This window comes from Polyodon spathula, chromosome 4, assembly GCF_017654505.1.
Source record: "Polyodon spathula isolate WHYD16114869_AA chromosome 4, ASM1765450v1, whole genome shotgun sequence".
Taxonomy (NCBI): domain Eukaryota; kingdom Metazoa; phylum Chordata; class Actinopteri; order Acipenseriformes; family Polyodontidae; genus Polyodon; species Polyodon spathula.
The window spans coordinates 4659788-4681199 of record NC_054537.1 but is presented as its reverse complement, the minus strand read 5'-3'; the positions used below and the strand labels follow the sequence as shown (position 1 = coordinate 4681199).

Genomic DNA, 21412 nt, shown 5'->3' with positions numbered 1-21412 from the left:
TCTGTAATAGTACAGCTGTGCTTTTTTGTGTCAAGTTGTTATTGCAGGCAAATTAGATGGAAACAAATAGGCATTGAGGTTGAGAGGCGCAGGCAGCTAATGATGAATATGCCTTGCTGTTCCCTAAAGAATGAACCCATTGGAAGCAAAGTGATTGGCACAATACACTGCTACAATACCACATTTGACTCCAAGGGTTTCACCAAAACAGAGCATGTCAAATTCATTATTTTTAATGGCACATATTAAAGGCACCTAACTGATTTCTAGTTTTCTAATAACTGGTTGGCACACAGTCGTTGCATTTCCATGAGGGAGAAAATGAATGCTGTATACTAGCAAGCCCTGCTTTCACACAGCTAGTATGTAATTTTCTTAAGCTGCTGTACAGCTGACACAAAAGTTTTATGTCACGTTTGTCTGGTGAAGTTTGCTCAACCTTATAATACCAACAGAAGTGTAGCCATCAACAATGAAGCTTAATTATGAAGGGTATTGAAAACCATGTACTCACTTCTCTTCTCCATCTCTCATTTACCACATTTACATGGTATCTCAGGTAAAGACTTGTCTTTCCAATCCATTTAACACTAACATCAGCTCTGATAAACTCTGAGTCATCCTTCTCAGCAAGTTGTCCATTAGCAATTCCAAAGGATGTACTACATAATTAACCCCTGAATGACATGTACTTCACAGTCACTAAATGAATAAACACCCTGGTAACTGAACAGTGATGGCAGAAAAGGAAAAAAAAACAAATAGATGAAACCAAAGATCAACCGACAACAGACATCTATACAAATCACATTCAGTTCTCTTCTTTAAGCATCTGTGTTCCTAGCTCAGAATCTTCCATCGATTAGTAACAAGGACTTATATAGAAATATATGAGGCAATAAGAATATGTGTCTAGTGCAGGTGAGAGAAGATGCATAATGTCAACGTCAGAGAATATGTTCCCCTTGAATATTTGTTCTCCCAGGAACAAATACTAAATTGCCTTAGGAACCAATGTTTGGGAATATTGGTTCCCCATCCGACTATTTGCACCCCCTTATTTTTTTGTAACAAAGTCACCTGTCTTTGTCTATATATTTTCCTAACCCTAACCCCAGCCTTGTACCACCCAGTCCCCTCTGACAGGTCCAGTCTCAGCTACAATAATACATGATAACAGCCTGCTCACATTTACTAGCATTACACATGCATCATTTACATACAAATAGGATACATAACAAACATGCATGTAGGGGAGAACAAATGTTCAGGGGAACAAATATTCGTTTACACCAGAATAGTAGCCATCTATAACCAGGGACACTTAATGAAACTCCCAGAATGAGAGTCCTTATCCCCTACACTAAACCTGGGCCACATGGAACAGATAAGACAGGTGAATCATCAAATTCATCTACAGGGTTTTTAGGTTAAATTCAGTCATGCATGGCCCACCAGCGTATACTCTGAACAAAAATATAAACGCAACATGTAAAGTGTTGGTCCCATGTTTCATTAGCTGAAATAAAAGATCCCAGAAATTTTCCATATGCACAAAAAGCTTATTTCTCTCACATTTTGTGCACAAATTTGTTTACATCCCTGTTAGTGAGCATTTCTCCTTTGCCAAGATAATCCATCCACCTGCCAGGTGTGGCATATCAAGAAGCTGATTAAACAGCATGATCATTACACAGGTGCACCTTGTGCTGGGGACAATAAAAGGCCACTCTAAAATGTGCAGTTTTGTCACACAACACAATGCCACAGATGTCTCAAGTTTGGATGGAGCGTACAATTGGCATGCTGACTGCAGGAATGTCCACCAGAGCTGTTGCCAGAGAATTGAATGTTCATTTCTCTACCATAAGCCGCCTCCAACGTCGTTTTAGAGAATTTGGCAGTACGTCCAACCGGCCTCTCAACCGCACACCATGTGTAACCATGCCAGCACAGGACCTCCACATCCAGCTTCTTCACCTGCGGGATCGTCTGAGAATAGCCACTTGGACAGCTGATGAAACTGTGGGTACAAACTGTCAGGAAACCATCTCAGGGAAGCTCATCTGCGTGCTCGTCATCCTCACCAGGGTCTTGACCTGACTGGAGTTCAGCTTCGTAACCGACTTCAGTGGGCAAATGCTCATCTTCGATGGCCACTGGCACGCTGGAGAAGTGTATTCTTCACAGATGAATCCCGGTTTCAACTTTACTGGGCAGATGGCAGACAGCGTGTATGGCATCGTGTGGGCGAGCGGTTTGCTGATGTTAACATTGTGAACAGAGTGCCCCATGGTGGCGGTGGGGTTATGGTATGGGCAGGCATAAGCTACAGACAACAACCACAATTGCATTTTATCGATGGCAATTTGAATGCACAGAGATACCATGAAGAGATCCTGAGGCCCATTGTCGTGCCATTCATCCGCCGCCATCACCTCATGTTTCTGCATGATAATGCACGGCCCCATGTCGCAAGGATCTGTACACAAGTCCTGGAAGCTGAAAATGTCCCCGCTCACCCACTGAGCATGTTTGGGGTACTCTGGATCAACGTGTACGACAGCGTGTTCCAGTTCCCGCCAATATCCAGCAACTTCGCACAGCCATTGAAGAGGAGTGGGACAACATTCCACAGACCACAATAAACAGCCTGATCAACTCTATGTGAAGGAGATGTGTTGCGCTGCACGAGGCAAATGGTGGTCACACCAGATACTGACTGGTTTTCTGATCCACACCCTACCTTTTTTTAATTAAGGTATCTGTGACCAACAGATGCATATCTGTATTCCCAGTCATGTGAAATCCATAGATTAGGGCCTAATGAATTTATTTCAATTGACTGATTTCCTTATATGAACTGTAACTCAGTAAAATCTTTTAAATTGTTGCATTTTGCGTTTATATTTTTGTTCAGTGTGGCTTTCATTGCCAGCAACACAGTGCTTATAGGCATGTTTCTTGAACAGATGGAAACCTACATCAATAAGATGGAAGCACTTTTAACACAGTAAACTTATCTTACTATTTCTATTAGCTGTTTGTCAATCAAAACAGGTACACCCGTTGCCTTCCCTTCAACATATCTGTGTAGTTTGAATAACAACAAAAAATAAAATGAAAAAATAGAAGGCCCTTTTTAATTATTTTGAGTAAAACTGTAATCACAGCAGAGATCTCAAAGTAATTGGCAACACCTCAGGGTTTATTGGGCTGCAAGAAGCGTTTATTGCTTGGGCACTGAAATCACTATGAAATTAGAATTCAATTAGCTGCATCCATTGTTGTCTCCCCCAGCCTCATGGCGCTCCATTGAGAACAGCATTTTACAGCCAAGAGGGATGTCTTGTAATGAGGCCTAAGAGCATTTTCTTGACCTCATTGGAGGCTTTAGTGCAGGTCTATATTCTGTGGTCTGAACTGAACTTCTAAATATCCCCAACATTTCCCCTAATGGCATCCAGAATCATTTCTTCTAAATGTCCCCAACATTTCTCTTAATGGTATCCAGAATCAATTATTCTAAATATCCCCAACATTTCTCTTAATGACATCCAGAATAATTTATTCTAAATATCCCAACATTTCTCTTAATGGCATCCAGAATAATTTATTCAAAATATCCCAACATTTCTCTAATGGCATCCAGAATCATTTATTCTAAATATCCCCAACATTTCCCTTAATGGCATTGTCACAAGGACGGCCGAAGCGGGTGACGACAGACCAGAAACAGAAACTGACTCTGCACACAGCTGTTGAAATGATGAAGGCGCTGATGCGCAGTTTAATAAACAACAGGCAGAAAATAAAAGGTTTGTAACAAAACAGCACACGGCACATGAGGCCAAAATAAATAGACAAACAAAACGAATAGACACGGACAAAACACAGAGTGGACGAACGCTACACAACAATTGAGATCTATATTTACACTTATCTGAAAAGTCTGAAAGGTTTATCAGTGTATAGTTTTCTCTGACAATCATAATAAAATTAACATGTTAACCCCAGCCAGACCTTTAGGTTGAAATAGCTTTCAGACAGCAATGCATGAATTAAACATATTGTGAAAAATATCAAATAATGCATGTCATATAAATTGCACAGAATGTCTGAGACATTCAATTGCATTATTGCATTATCCTTGGTCAAATTATCAGTGGTCAAATTAAGAGCACATTGACACTGTGACTTAAATGCCTAAAAATGGTTGTAATTCAAACCTTCGTAGACAAAAAATAAAACGATGTGCTCTCACCAAAGTCATACAAAGCAACTCAAAAAGCCCTTGGAAACCAAAATGAACAGGAAGAAACAAATACGTACAACACCACGGCAAATGGATTATTACACACAACATGTTACAGCATGTCAAAGCTATTTAATTGTGTAAATGCATCTGCACATTATTACAAAGAAACACCTTAGGAACACCCTACCATCGTTATAATTGAACTAATATTAACAACCATCTTCCAATCCCTTATATGATAACAACATGTTAGATAAATCTTGTAAAGTAAGTTTCATCTTAAATATTCCCTAGTGGTCCTGGCCTAAGGGGTTGTAGTATAAGATGTGTACCACAAAGTCTATAGCATGATAAATTAGACAGGTTTATGGCAACAAGATATGGTCTTACTGTGGTCATGGCTTTCACAAGGAGCAGACATTTTCCTCATAGAATAAGACTTTCAGGCAGAAAAAATCATTAGTATCAGCAAAATGCATTATATACAAGCTAGTGTTTTAAAATAGCATTTAAAAAAAGAGAGAGGTACTCATAAACATGCAATTATACTGTAAATGATACACTGTTCGGTCTAAAGATGCTATTTAATGCTCACAATTACTTCTTTGAAGGGGGAAAATAATGTGTGCATTCAAGCCATTGGAAGTCCCTTAAAATCCAGTTATTGCTTTTTTTTATGCTATCTTTTGCGGTCTGAAACAATTTCATAATTTACTTTGGTCAATGGAAATAATATTAAAAAAATCATTGAAATGTGAAAAGCTAAAAGAATTGCAATATTCAAGACGTGTTTAAGATTATAAATATTTGAAATGTTGTGGCAAAGTGTGTGGGGGGGGGGCACAGGAAAATGTCTACTTGTCAGTAAAAGTGCTAGGCATAAAAAACGGTTATCAAATCAAAATAAAGTTACCTCGGTCCCACCATCACCAATTTCAGCCATGCCACTGCTCCTTTCCAAATAGTGCACATGTGACATTTTCCCTTGATCCCTTGTTGACTGTTTAGAATTAGAAAAGAACACCTTCAGCTATAACTCAAATGTCAGGTATGACAGTCTAGTGGAACCGCATCAATATTTCATGATGTATGGCTTGCTAGAAGGCTTTCGAATGCATACCCCTGCCAGACATGACACTGGGTACGCTTTGCAGTCAGTCAGCCATGCTGTGTGTGCAGCGCTGCAGTAAATGAATGTGCAGTTTGATACACTGAACATGACTGCATTACTGACATCAGTGATTGCGTTGCAGGCTTTTACACAGTACATGCATTCATTTTGGTATCAAGGGCATGTAAGGGGGTTGTACATAATTAAAATTATTGGGCATCATTTCTCTTTCTTTGTCATGTAAATAGCTGAACTACCAAAATAAACTAGTAAAAGTCTTTCTCTAGTTGGAAGGTTTGTCAGAGATGTTTTTCCTAGCTCCTTCTAGTATGCGTCTGCATATCGTTTGATTGAGTGGTGAGTGTTTTATTGTTATTAATTTAGCTGTAATTAGTTGGCTTTCTGATTTTATAGAGAACTTCCATAGCAAAAGGCAAACATGTAGCATTTAAAAGCCATTTACATTAATAATGCAACATCTGATTATGAATGCAAGTGTGAGTGAAACAAAGGGTGGCATTTGATAAACCTTATATATGGGACAGCCAGCCTTTACTAATGTAGCCCTAATGAAGGGTAAAGGTCATTAAGAATCAGAAAATGGCAAATGATCTGTTTCTCAACAGTCCTTATTGAATATGAAGTGTTAACCCTCATTTGAAAATAAAAAACAAAAGCATTGATTTTAGCTTAGGTTATTTAGAAGAGTCTTTCCATACGGTAGCAGATACACTTCAGAATACAAGTGCATTGCAGTTACATTGAAATATTTACTGCATACATCCAAAGAAGCACACTTCTGTTCTGAATACCAAACTCTCTACATTTACATTATACATTCTTCTAACAGAGATATGGGCAAAACAGCATATAGCTGAGGTCTAAAAGTATAGCTCTTTCCTAGGTGTTTCTGGTTGGTCAGTCTGACTCTGGAGTTACAAAGTAGCGAATCACTGTTCAAATAATCCCTAAATCACTGAGATGCCTTTATTCACCTCTTCTTAGCAATTAGACAGTGGAATCCTAACAGGGTGGAGGTTGTGCATGAACTAGCGACCCCGCACATCGCAAGCGAGTGTCTTACCCATGATGCAAAGTCAGGTTCGTCTGCATTCGTGGTTATAGACCTTTCAACCTCATCTCATCTCACCAACGAGGGACAGAATCCTTACTAGCAGTGTGTCAGAACACTGCCTGTTACATCGTATTACAATGCAATTAATATTCAGATAGGAAAAGGAGCAATTGAATACAGTGGATTCAGTGACTGTGGTTTCTTTGACAAATCCAGTTTTCAGTGTTCGCCTTGACAAATCCAATTTTCTGTTGAACTGGAAAAAGAATCAATTTAAAATAAATTTGCTCTTAAATAGTGTTGCTAGAAGGTTTACTATAAGTGTGAGGTCTCTCTCCTGAATAGGCCTATATGTTTTCATCAAATTAATTCCTTTATAATTCTATTTGAATGAATCCCATTTTTATTTTTTCAACTTGATTTTTATTGTAATACCGAGCACTATTTGCAAAGGCAGACTGAAACAATGCCTTAGTTATTTAAAGTCTGTTAAGTTGAAGATTTGTGAATAGGGTTGAGTCTGTTGTGCAGATAATAATAATATCTTTATATAGCACCTTTCATGGTGGACCACAATCACAAAGTGATTTACAGAGGCAGGCTGTAAGTGAACATAGTCACTTACATCAGGACATTGATTTAACATCTCATCCTCAGGATGGAGCACAAGGAGGTTAAGTGACTTGCTCAGGGTCACACAGTGAGTCAGTCAGTGACAGAGGTGGGATTTGAACTGGTGACCTTCTGCTTAGAAATCCTGGACTTAACCACTGGACCACACTGTCTCCTACGATAGATTTTTATATAGCCTGCCTGTTTTTATATATTTTTATATAGATTCAGGGACGTGTATTTATTCAAATGATAACATTTGTTATGTTTTTGCACAATCTCTCTGTCCAGACCTCTGCTTGCTCTGATGGTCAGGGGTGAAGAGCTTTCCAAGTGTCAGATTGCCGTAAATAAGTGAAAGAGGTCCAATGCAAATCTGAAAGTTCATGTTTGTCTTGCAAAATGACTATTAGGAATGTGCAAACATTCAATGCATATTGTTTTTTATATATAGGCTTCCTTGAGAAAAATATGTACAACATATTGAAACGATGGGGCAGCTGGCTCTCTGAGCTAAATAAATAAATAAATAATAAATAAATAAATTTATATATATATATATATATATATATATATATATATATTATATATATACACAAATCAGTGCTCAGAAATTCTGGTCAGTGATTGGTTAAACCTCATCATAGGAGCAAAAATAGATTGAACTATTACATCCTTACACCACCGGACAATAGCCTCCCTTCTGACATGTGACTGATTCACATCACTGTCGGTTCCGCCCCCTTACAATACATACTACAAAAGAAAGATGCACCAAACACGAATGTCACTGTCACTGTTTCCTGTAATTCAAACAAATTCAACTCGACGATGTAAACAAATATGATAGCCAGGATCTAAAAGCACTACTAAGAGAGTATTATGCAGCAGTCAGGAACCCAGACGGAGAGCTGTACACCAAAAAGACTTTGATAACTATAGTTATTTATTTATTTATTTATATTGTATATATGGAGGCATCGAGTGGTTCAAAATCAAGAAAGGTGTGCGACAAGGCTGTATTGTATCCCCTTTTCTTTTCAATCTTTACGCAGAAATGATCATGAGAAAATTAGATCTGGAAGAATTAGAAATCAGTGTGAAGATTGGAGGCAAAAATATTAATAATCTCCGCTATACTGATGATACAACATTACTGGCGGAAACAGAAGATGGCCTGAAATACCTCATATTAAGAATCAAAAAGGAAAGCGAAAAGATGCGTCTCCACCTCAACATCAAAAAGACGAAGATCATGACAACAGCTGGAAATGGAGCAGTCAAAATAACCATCAATAGTGAAGAGATCGAATGCGTCAAGGATTTTTGCTTCCTGGGATCCATGATTGACCGAACTGGAGACTGCGGCACTAAAATCAGGCGACGAATTGCGTTAGGCCGTAGTGCGATGCTGAGCAGGCACCAAATCTGGAAGAGCAAAGACATCAGCCTCACAACCAAATGCAAAATGATCCATGCTATTGTGTTCCCCATATCAATTTATGGGTGTGAAAGCTGGACCCTGAAAAAAGCTGACCGAAAGAGGATTGATGCTCTCGAGCTATGGTGCTGGAGAAGACTGTTACGGATACCATGGACAGCAAGGGTCACCAATAAAGAGGTTCTGGAGCGCATCAAGCCAGAAATTTCATTGAGGGAAAGATCACCAGACTCCAGCTCACTTATTTTGGTCACATGATGCGATCAGATTCATTGGAGAAAGCAATGATGCTTGGAATGGTCAGTGGAACAAGAAGACGAGGCCGCCAAAGAACGCGGTGGCTCGATGCCATCAAAACGGACACTGGCTTAGGCATAGAACAGCTGAAAGGGAAAGTCCAAGACCGGAAAGCAATGCGAGAGATGGTCTATAGAATCGCCGAGAGTCGGATCCGACTGACCGGATAACATCATCATCATATATAAAGTCATACTTACAATCCAACCTTGCCTCACTTATTTTCTAGACTGATTCATACAGTATATTAAATATGTACTGCACACTCATCTCATAGTGGAAAATTAAATGCCCATCAGGAACACTATTGTTACATCCAGGATACGGCTTCGGGCATTATAGCTCCGTCGCTAACTATAGTCTTTCCTCGGGTCAATAATTTCCACTATGACACTCCTCTCCAGTCCATATTTACTATATATTGTTATATATTGTTCTTTTGGGTCCCTGTTTGGGATTTATTGTAGGACATTTTGGTTTATTACAGTGTCTATACTTTTTCATGGCTGGTGTATATACACTGTTTACACATTAACTTTTACAGGGTGTTGAAAATCTGCTCCTCCCGCTCAAAATGGGTTACCGGTAGCACAGATTAACCGATTAATCTGAAAAACAGTGCCCCCCCTTCAAATGGGCTACCTCAAGTGAACAATAAGTAAGTCATCTGGAGAGGTAGAAAGGACCTAAGTGTCTTGACTTTATATTATATTATTATTATACGATGGATAAAACGAAATATACATAATGAAAGCGATAACTTAATGAACCAAGTTTAGTAGATGACAAACAATTGTATATAATGAAATCACCGGTATCGAGCTATAGTGTGCTCTCCCTCTGTTCCTGGTTGTTCAGGAAGGTTAGGAGCCTGCACTCTCCCTCTGTTCCTGGGTTGTTCAGGAAGGTTAGGAGTCTGCACTTTCCCACTGTTCCTGGGTTGTTCAGGAAGGTTAGGAGCCTGCACTCTCCCTCTGTTCCTGGGTTGTTCAGGAAGGTTAGGAGTCTGCACTCTCCCTCTGTTCCCGGGTTGTTCGGGAAGGTTAGGAGCCTGCACTCTCCCTCTGTTCCCGGGTTGTTCGGGAAGGTTAGGAGCCTGCACTCTCCCTCTGTTCCCGGGTTGTTCGGGAAGGTTAGGAGCCTGCACTCTCCCTCTGTTCCCGGGGTTGTTCACTCTCCCTCTGTTCCCGGGTTGGAAGGTTAGGAGCCTGCACTCTCCCTCTGTTCCCCTGGGTTGTTCAGGAAGGTTAGGAGCCTGCACTCTCCCTCTGTTCCCGGGTTGTTCAGGAAGGTTAGGAGCCTGCACTCTCCCTCTGTTCCCGGGTTGTTCAGGAAGGTTAGGAGCCTGCACTCTCCCTCTGTTCCCGGGTTGTTCAGGAAGGTTAGGAGCCTGCACTCTCCCTCCCTGTTCGGGAAGGTTAGGAGCCTGTTGTTCAGGGAAGGTTAGGAGCCTGCACTCCCCCTCTGTTCCTGGGTTGTTCAGGAAGGTTAGGAGCCTGCACTCTCCCTCTGTTCCCGGGTTGTTCGGGAAGGTTAGGAGCCTGCACTCTCCCTCTGTTCCCGGGTTGTTCGGGAAGGTTAGGAGCCTGCACTCTCCCTCTGTTCCTGGGTTGTTCAGGAAGGTTAGGCACTCTCCCTCTGCTGGGTTGTTCAGGAAGGTTAGGACTGCACTCTCCCTCTGTTCCCGGGTTGTTCGGGAAGGTTAGGAGCCTGCACTCTCCCTCTGTTCCCGGGTTGTTCGGGAAGGTTAGGAGCCTGCACTCTCCCTCTGTTCCCGGGTTGTTCGGGAAGGTTAGGAGCCTGCACTCTTCCTCTGTTCCCGGGTTGTTCGGGAAGGTTAGGAGCCTGCATTCTCCGTCGTAGGAAATACATTATGACTGCTGCCATAACGTTCTTTCCTATCGGCTGCTTTCTGACTTTTTCTTTGCTTCAGACTTATTTGTGGACCCTTTTCAGGCCGGCGTAGCTGTTCTGTCTCTTCATATATCTTATTTTAACATGTCAGACTTAATTTACAAATGAGCCCCACCTACAGTTTGCCCATGCATATAATTAAGGCTTGACAATCCTTAAAGTGCATGGCTAATGAGCGGCGGAGCGCATTGCACAGCGGAGGGTCACGTTACATACTGGGCAATTTTAAAGCTAATGTAAACTGGGCACTATGGACTAAATACATTGATACATGACCTTCCTAGGGCTCTATTTTGAACCAAGTGCAAAGACACATTTTCCGAGAGGGGTATATAAGACTTTAACTGCAGGAGGAGCAGTGAAAATATTGCTTTGAGTCATTTAACTACAGTAGGTCTGAAATTAATTTAGCCTAGCTTATGTATTCCTAACATTTCAAATATATATTTTTCATATATAATTAAATTTACACATACTACTGCTGCACATTAACAACAAAGGATAACGTCATATGTTAATATGATGTACCTGTGAACTTTTCTTTTTACAAATCTTACAGCCCCTTTGAGTAGATTCTGTGTTGATTCTTCCAACTTGTTTTTTATTTTTATTTTCAACTGTAGAAACTGACTGACAAACCTCAAGGGCTACTGTTAATTTTCTTTCAAACTCCCAGTGCTGACAAGTGTCAATTGACATTGCTTGACATTTTCCTTCAAAGATACAGCCAACTTTACAAATCAAATATTACAGAAGCAGCATAGATAGCCAAGGATCACAAGATCAGGCATGTTGTTTGCTTTTTCTTTTTTTTCTTTCTTCCTCAGGCATCGTCATGCTGTTAACACTCCTGTCCTGCAGTAAATAGAACGAGCAGCAGATTCAGCGCTCCTGTTTTGCAAAGCATTCCATTTTTGAGACGTGCATGAAGCATGTAGCTGATCGGAAAAGCTTTCAATGTGGGTTCGCCTGGTCTGAGAGACAACACCCTGCTGATAGTGATAAAAGAGTCAGTGGGCAAAGTCTGTTGCACAGACTGTACAACCATCTGGTCTTTATGCTGAAAAGGTTAGAGATGGTTTGAGGCAACATTTTGTCACACTTTCAAATATGCGCACAGTTCATCTTCCAAACATGTTGTCAGAATACTTTTGTCATTGAAAAAAAGTAAAACACCAAAAAAAAAAAACAAACAGTAAGTTGTCCAGAATGGTTTGGACATCGACTTCCCATCATTGGAGTCAGATCTTGTTAAAGATCTCTAAAGCAATATTCAGTGTCAGAAGAGGTGAACTACATACCGTCAAGGAGCAAATGTGTTACTAGTTTTGTATAACTATGGCTTTAGGATAAAAAATACTCTTGGGCAAATCTAGCAGATGAAAAGATATCTAGTTTCAAAAGCCAATAGATTTCTTACTGCAGAAAATATGGTGATGCACTGCCCAAAGAGACACCATTAAAAGCTACAGAATGAATTGTTAAATACCTATAAGGAAATATCAGGCACGGTCTATGTTTCTGCAGTCAGTACAGCTCTGGCAGTGCCTGATAAGATAGCAGGTTTGAATAAATCGTGGCCGCATACAGGAGCGTATGATTGCCTTTTTGAACTTGATATAGCACCGTACTGTGGCATCATGGATGTGCTACTGGAAAGCTGTGTACCTGCGTTCGCTTTATAAATACAAATTTAAATTGTGGGTAAACCTTCTTCTTTACCACGGTTTTATTCATGCGGCAGGCTGCTAGAGCTTGCTGTTCACAGTGCTGAGCTGCCAGTATTGGAACGGGGAGTGTCTGAGTGTTTTATTAAGACTGATATAACTCTTTGATTCTCATGCTCTCCTTGTAAACAGTCCTGAACCAAAATCAATCAGTTTAACAACAGTGTATGGTGAAAAAGCTTTTCTGTAAACAAGCTTGTGTTGAATAAGTTTAATGAAGGACCTGATTTTCAGTTTCAAGGTTACATTTTCTTAAACATGCAAAAGCAATTGCATATACTAAAGAAAAAAAATCTTTTCATATTTCTGAAACAAAACTAAAGTGCAATGCTCTGCCCTCAGAAAGGTGTTGAACTTCTGGAGTTCACTTCAAGGGACTGATTTTGGAAGTATCTAATGTATTAAATGTACAGGAAAACCCCTCTTTAGTACCACAGTTGCACAACATATTACCTTGTGTTATACTGTACATTTTACATTGGCCAAGACCTTCCTTCTATTCATTTTAATGGGCTATGTGGCGTCTCAGGACATTGCTACGTTTGCCAGTAAGCTGCATTTTGTTAGTTGTTTTTAATTCATTGTATAAGTACGATCTGGCACTCCAGGGTGTGTGCCGTTGTGGGATATTGCCACTTCTCAGGCGCTTGAGACGTGGCGATATCCCACATTATAGACTGCTCAGGATCTTTCAGCCAATCAGAGTGCACGTTTCGCCTTCTGTATTCCACGATGCATGCTGGAGAAGCCCTATCCATGACATCACTGTAGCACACCTGCTACATGTTGCTGCTTACCTTCAGCCTAGACAGAGCCACCTATGGACCTAAAAAAAACAAAAACAAAAAAAACTAATTGTTGAAGTCTGACATAAACTTTGATGAAGGCATTAGCCTAAATGTTTGTGATTGTCTTTAAAGTTATGGCTAATGTCTGATAATATGTAGACAGATGCACATGCTGTACTGATGGATTCATGGAGTTATTATTTCATGCCAGCTATGTGAAAAAACTTTATTACTGTAGTAATTTAAAATCCACAGCAACACAACAGCTTGACACCTGAGGCATGTCCTACAGCTTCAATATTGTTTCTTTGTTCTGAATTATTCAGCACCTGTACCCCATGTCAGATACATCCCCACAGGAAAAGGCTCTTGGGTGAAGGTTCAGTAGAGGATGTATCCCTGATATTTGTTTCTTGGCACAATATTGACTTCTAGAAGAAAACTGTGAAATTGACATTGGTATTGAACATTACCTAACCAACACATGCAGAATTGCTTGCAGGGAGTGTGACAGAAGCACTGATGATAAATAGCTTTTCTGTTTATTTTTTTTCACTGATGATTTTTGTTCCTTAAAAATAAATGTTCTGATATTGAATAAAGTTAAATGCCAAAATATACATATTAGATTTGTGTTTTGCTCTCAGACCTATGACTGAACTTGTTAGTGACAAGTATAACCACCTACAGCTGCAAGTATTAGCATGACTTACTTAAGATTGTGTCACAACAAGTAAAACTACCATTCTTTTAGGGAATTTATAAAGGCAGAATATGTAAACAAGCAATGTCTAGCTTGTCTCTGATAAAGAAGAAGGCACGAATGGAAGAATGTAGTTTACAACAAGTAATTGTAATGTAGTTTGTAGCTGAACAGGATTGAGGGGGACTGCAGTTTCAAATATATCAGTATTTGTGTTTGCATTCCTCCAATCCTTGTTTTAGATGTTTAATTTTTATGGCATGTATAATTAATCTTTCTGATAGAGAAGAGAAGTAAAATCAGCCCAGTCAAGGGAGAAATAGTGACTTTACTGGAATTCAGCATATGCAAATCTAACCTTTATTATCTTTTAAGTCCAAAGACAGACATTCAATAGCAAATGTTTACTGAAGGCTTTTAGCTGTGTAATCTATTGACTTTCACACTACTGCAGCCCTGTCAAATGTCTTTTTGTTACTGCATTTCCAGTGTAGGGAATATAAAATATTTAGGTATTTGTTTAACTATTCATCCAAGCATTCATTAATTTCCGTTACAAGATTTGGTACCGGAGAGGTAATTAAGACTGTTGTTTGCATTGCTCTAATCCTTGTTTTTGATGTGTAATAATCTGCTGTTTGTTATGGGCTGTGGAGGGTAAGCTGACAATTAGAAGACAAAATAACATACATAGGGTCAAGAACGTGTGAAACCAGTACAGGGAGGCAGATCACATCTGCTAACCAGCATGAGTTCATTTTGCTGAAAACCCGTCATTTGTTTCTTCAATGGGAAAACAAAAAGTGTGTAATGTGGCAAAATAGAAAAATAGAATGGAGGGTTTATTTAAAGACTCGTAAATTGAGAATGAATCCTTTGCTGCCTAGTGTCCAATGTATTTCACATCAAGAAAATAGGCATTAAATAGGTATTGGAACATGCCCAGGGCTTAGGGCTTCAGTCCTAATGTGTTTATTGCAGCTACTTGTCCTTAATGAATAAAACATTCAGGATTATTATTCAGCGCATCTTTGACTTTTGCCATCTTTGATTTTATGCAAGTTTCAGTCATGATGGGTAAGACAGCAGATATGGCAGGCATTGAGAGAGGGAGATGCAGCTTTTATATACTGCATTTTTATAACAAATTAACCAGTCACATGAGGGACAACCATTTACACAACACATAACACAGGTGTTTCAATGTTGTTGCCTGCATTCAGTTAAATGAATGCACACAATTCTGAATTGCTCTGTTTGTTAGTGTAAGGAAAACTGATTGTGTCTTTCAGGAATTTGCAGATTCAGTGTTCCAGTTGGTGACTGAGAAATTCCGTGAGTTGACAGACAGCTGTACATCCTTGCATGCACGCCACAAAGTCTTGGCAGGAATCGTAATGACCAGAGGTATGGCACATTTTATTGACTTTTATATGGCAATGAATTATTTATCAAGTCCAATATATTGAAGACTAGTGCGTTCTACCTTCACCCTGCAGCATTCGATCAAACAAACATGAAATATTAAACTTGTGCTTTATGAAACATCTAGGCATGAAGGTATCCATGTTGGTCTCTAAAAAGTTTTCAGTTTATTTCAGCTTTATTTATAGGTTATGAAAGCTTTTTCATTTTATTTTTTATTTTTTTTGTAAAAACATTTAGCCAAACTAGACACCATTATAGTATGCTTTAATTATAAGGCTTTGTAAAAATAAAATGGTGAAATGCAATTTTAATATTGTTTGCCTTTTAGGGACCTTTCTGGGACCTTTTAACAGATGCTTTTTGTTTAGTGAAGCATAACAGCAGCAACTAACAGCAATGTATCTGAGGCAGCCATAGGGAAGAGATTAATACAACTCAATGCTGCAGCAGCACATCTCAGGACCAAATTACAATATTCATAAGTAAATAAAAAAATGGCCAATTTATCATTACAACAACTATAATAAATGCACAGGAATACAAAGCAAAAACAGATTGTATTACCATTATAGGAGCTGCAGTCATTAGTGAAAATGGGCTGTTGTATTTTCCTTATAGACCAAGCCTTAGCTATTTGCTTGCTATGCAGTTGATGCTACCTCCCCAGTGCTAAACACACAGTTAATAGAAAGATCTCCTCTGAAGTTCATGCCTCACTAGGTTCCTGGCTATACCTGCCCAGCTTTGAGTTTAACAAGGCCTGCTCTCACGGGCAGCTTCATCAGTGTGCACTGCAGTTTGGGATCACTATCTTGTTACCCCAGCCAGTAGTGTGGCTCTCATTCCAGCTTCTGAATATCCACACTCTCGCTGGCCTAATCCCATTCTCTATTGCCAATAATTGCTGTGTTTGTTTGTTAATAGGAGAATTATCTTCAAAGATCCAGATGCTGGCTGCACAAGCATGGCTAGTGTGTGAGCAGGAATAGAGTCTTGACAGAAACATCAGGGGCGTACAGGGAATAATATGCGCGTGCAGGCAGGAATTTAAAAGAATCGAGGCATCATTCTTATTTAACCTGAAGAGGATGTTAATTAATAAAAGTCTGTGCTTCAAACTAGGTACAGGGTAAGATGCAGATGCAATTGCTAAAATATGTTAAGAATAGAAGGCAGAAAGGTTTTGTTTTGTTTTGTTTTTTGTTGTTTTTATTTTAAGCAGAAATTTCTAAACGCATGGATTAATTTACCAGGAAGTACTAGGGACAGTATTATACTGTGATTCTGTCCCATGGAATTGGGGGCAGATAATAATGCTAGTAATAAACCAAACAGCCTCTTCTCATTTCCAACATTTCATGTGTTCTTAGATATAAATGTAAACATTCTTTTCGTATGAACTGCTAATCCCAAACTCTTTAAAGAAAGAGAAGGTTTATTCTAAAAATGTATTTTTTGCAAGTCCCTTTTAAAGTCAGAATCAAAAACCTTGTCTATTTGGTAAGAAGTTTATGAGTACAGTACATGAACAGCACATGGCAAAGAAAAATAATACCATTGGCAACATTACATTCAATAGAATTAGTGAAACGATTTTTAATCAGGGCTTGACATATTGTATTACTGAATACTATTCTTCCCAATGTTTTGTAATACTTCTTCAAAACTCTGCGTCTCCAGCTGGAGGCATGTTGTTAGTATGGGCAGCATATGTTTTATTAAATTTAATAATTCTATATATGGTTTTTTTGTTTTTTTATGGAATTTTGCCATGAAACATCACAAACAAAACCCATTCATGACATCACCTTTCTTGAAAAAGTCATACCTTAAGCTGAGGGAACACAAACCCACTTTTTCAGGAATACTGGCTTGAAGCCTGGTTCCAGCAGACCGGGAGACCTAGTTTGAGGCAACTTCACCGTAGCAAACCACAAGTCTCCCCTGGTGTACCATGTAGTGGACTGAACCCTAGTGTCCTACATCAAGTTTCAAGCCACACTGGGGCTTAATTTTCCCTCAGCTTAAGGCACCTCTTGGAGTTTTCTTGAACTAAGAAGTTGATTCAAAACAGTGACATCACAATTGGTCAAGTACCTAATAATGTGTCTAATAGAATTACAGGATTATGCACAAGTATGGGTTATATTGACACTCGTTGTAGTGTAAACATATGTCTACAAAATTGCCTTATACACTGATGTTCACAGTCCAATATCCAATAATAGTAAACACTTTACACTACCCATTTGTAATTGAATATAAATGCATTCACATATGATCTGATGTACTGGTCAAAAATCCTATTAAAATAAACCGAAAAACAATTTCTTCCCTGTTATTACCACAAGCAACATTTCCACTGGTTCTTTTCTTATGTAGTCAATGTTGTAGAATTATGTCATTAAATCAGGGACCTTTAAAAAAAATCCCATTACAGTATTATCATAAGGACATAGATAATACTGAGAAAGTATTTCTCCTTTCTCCTGTTGAATTTGACAGGTAGATTTTGATAGATTAAATCCAGGGAGGTCCTCTCTCTCAAACCCCATTTAGAGCCTCACATTTAAAGTCTATCTTGATGTTTTAGTGACTGGCACTTGTGTTTAGCTCTGTCACTATCGCTCCCATCCCTCAGAGTTCTTTGTGAGACTGACAATCATTTTGATTTCAAACAGGATGTTTAACTTTTCTTATTCAGCAGCACACATTGGACAGAGAGGACCTTTAAAGCTATTTCATGCAGAGATAAAAGATTGGAAATTATTGCATGCTTTCTTGTACACAATTGATCTAAACAATAAGTATAACAGCTGAAAATATGAAGTTGACAATGTGTCTCCGTGGTCCTTTCCAGTTAGATTAACAGTGGGATTGTGCTGACATCCCAGCGTAATCTTGAATATCAATGAGACAATGTTTCCAAGCATTTAACTTGGTATTCCCTGGAATAATGTAGCGTGCAGGTAGCGGTGCACTTTGAAATGGACCCAGCATAAAGCGTGCAGATTTCAGCGTGGATTTGCACTCCTACCAGTACCAGTCTGATTGATTGCATTTTAAGAGGTTCCATGGCAATGTGCGTGGGAATATAACTCATGAACAATTTGGATCATCTGCCAAGTTTGAGTGTCACTATTTAACAGGAAATACATGCAAATAAAACTTCAGACACTCCCTGCATCCGTCAGCACTGTTGTCACTTTGTGATATGTGTAACACTTGAGTCGTGCAGTGACTGAACATTTAAACATTTTTAATAATTTGTATGGAATGCTTAAGAAGCTGCAATACATATTAATCATTCTTCCTAAAAAGCTGCCTGGTCAACAAACATGTAGAATCCTGTACTGTGGTAAAAAGCACAGCACATAGTAAAGAAGCATGGTAAAGAAGCTGCATCGTACAATGGTGGTACTTATATATATATTATATTATATATTATATATATATATATATATATATATATATATATATATAGATAATCAGAAGCTTTGAACATTCAAGAGTAAAACAGTTAATCAGGCAAGTCCAACAAGCAGGGTGTATGTCTTATATGGTCTACAGCAATACAGTTCTATGGCATTACTCACTCCTGAGCAATGCATTTTAACACATAGTTTAGTTTCATTCCTAATATGTATAAAACAATTGAGTTATGCCACATATGAGAACATTCTCTTTATGATGTTAAATCCAGAGTACTAATAACAGGAAATGCACTTCTCTCTTTATTCCAGTCCATAGCTCACTGCCTTTTACACATAATTCCAGTCCATAGCTCACTGCCTTTTATACATACTCTGGCCTCCGTATTATTATCTCCTTTTATGTCTCTTAAGTTTTGCACAGCTGGATCCCACCATGCTTGGCTCTGTGCTTGTCACGGCAGAGCAGAAGTTTAAAGTTTACAGTAAAACTCCACTCTCTTATACAGTCCAATTGGTGCACATGATCACATTCCTATTTTCCTACATTTCAGAAACAACAGTGATGTTCATTTGAACTCTTCATGGCTGTTCAGAGCTGCACCTTGTAAGTGTGAATCTTGTGTGTTTTGGAGTGATGTTGAAGATATATCTGAGATCGTGTTTTACTGTGTAGAGGAAACATCAGCTGAGACTCAACATCTCGTTTCCACATGCATTTGTAATGTTATTAAAGCACCTTGCCATGCTGGGATGTTGACTGAGTGACGTCTCCATTCAAGCGCCCGCTACGTATTCCACAGACGTTAGCCAGAGAAATTGCTGCTAAGCTTCTTAGATCTAAAAAGATATCTACAGGCTATCATTATGTATTATTATTATTGAACAAAACACTCAGTAAAAAAATGGTAATCTAAAAACTACTACAACTGCTACTGCACTACGACTACTACTACTATAATTATTAATAATAATAGTAATAATAATAATAATAATAATAGCACTTTCACTGCTTCCTCTTTTCTTCTGGTTAACTTCTGTTGGCTATTTGCCTGTATGTTATACTATTAAATGTGGACTATGCAGATATTTCAAATACAATGCTACAGGTGAGAAATTATTGATACTACGTACCTTGTACCTAATCACTGCGTGCTGTAGTTCAGACTCTCTCCAAAGGTAAAATAAACTGCAGACAGAAAAAATACTAAAATGCAGCAGTCTATCTATAGCATTGGATTTTATCGATTAACAAGCGAAAGAGTTAAATAATCAGAGGATAATAAGAGGGACCCAAAATAATGTTAGCCAGGCTAATAACAGGTAAGCAAGAGGTTACCATCCCTTTAAGGTTATTACATCAGAACATTCTTTATGATGTCAAGGCTTCTGTGAGCGACGCCCAGAATGGTGACTGACAGGTTTAAATAACATTTTAAATCATTTTGGAGGGGTTATGATGGCAAATTCAGCTAGTGGCAAAAGCTTGCAAAACCACTGAACCATGTCATCTGCAAAGATATAGAGATTTAGCAAGTTGCACAACAAAGAACAGGTAAGCATGTTGAGTAGGGCTGTCAAAATCTTGCTGAACCTTTTTTTTATTTTTTTTGGACTGTACTTTTGAATTATAATCAAACAAAATGTAGCTTTTCTCCAATGCTTGTTTTCTTTGTGGGATTCCAAATCTATTGCTTTGAATTAACATTTTATGCCTCTACTTTATGTTGCAGAATGAGATTTGTGCCTCAAAAATCATGTTGAGCAAACAGTTTGTGAGGAAGACCAGGCTTTCTTCTGCCAGTGCAACGCATTGAGTCTACAGGGGTTAAAAAAGTGGAAATTCCTTTTTTATTGCATTAAGTTACTGTCTAGTTAAAGATGATTCGCTTAATGACCATTCAACTCTTAAAGAATCCAAATACCTCACCCATAGATTAAAAGGCAAATACAGATGTACAGTAATTGGTTAGCAATTACACATTACACATACAAAATGGAGTGGCCAATTGCACAAGTGATCTGTCATTCCCAAAAAGTGAAAAAGCTGCTCAACAGAAATGAGGTACCACTAGTAGCAATGTCATAAATGGTTCAATAAATGTACTCGTTGACCCGAAGGTGTTACCAAAAGGTTTAGCCAAAAGGTTCCTTTTGCTGTGTTTTGTGTTCACCTGCATTGTTATTTGTTATGTGCTATTGTTTTTTAACAGGTTTGGACATCAGGCAAGCACAAGTGATTGCATTATCAACTGGTACCAAATGTATCAACGGTGAATATATCAGTGACCAGGGGCTTGTTGTCAATGACTGCCATGCTGAAATTGTTGTACGGAGAGCATTCATTCGATTCCTTTACTCTCAGCTGGAGCTCCTTTTGAGGTAAAGGATGGTTAAAAGCTTTAATTTAGATACATTGTCAGTTGTGTCTGCATATTGGTGTGATTGAATCAATGTACTCTATAGTCCTCCAGCTAGGTCTGTAATTACAGCTCTAAAATCTTAGGTAGAACCTTTTTGGCAACATTTTACATTGTGGCTGGTGTTTTAACCTGCAGAAATTCAATATGAACTAAAATAGCATGTCAGTTGAAGTACAATTCATATTCATAGAAACATCCCTATTG

The 21412-nt window shown here is 38.7% G+C and overlaps 1 protein-coding gene across 1 annotated transcript in view; it reads left to right on the top strand.

The window, feature by feature from the left end:
• The window catches only part of LOC121314083 (double-stranded RNA-specific editase B2-like), a 155556-nt gene that overhangs the window by 114091 nt on the left and 20053 nt on the right, over window positions 1-21412 (top strand). The window contains exons 4-5 of the mRNA XM_041246918.1: window positions 15219-15333; window positions 20999-21167. Of these exons, the coding sequence (XP_041102852.1) occupies window positions 15219-15333; window positions 20999-21167 (284 nt within the window). The remainder of the gene's footprint in view (window positions 1-15218; window positions 15334-20998; window positions 21168-21412) is intronic.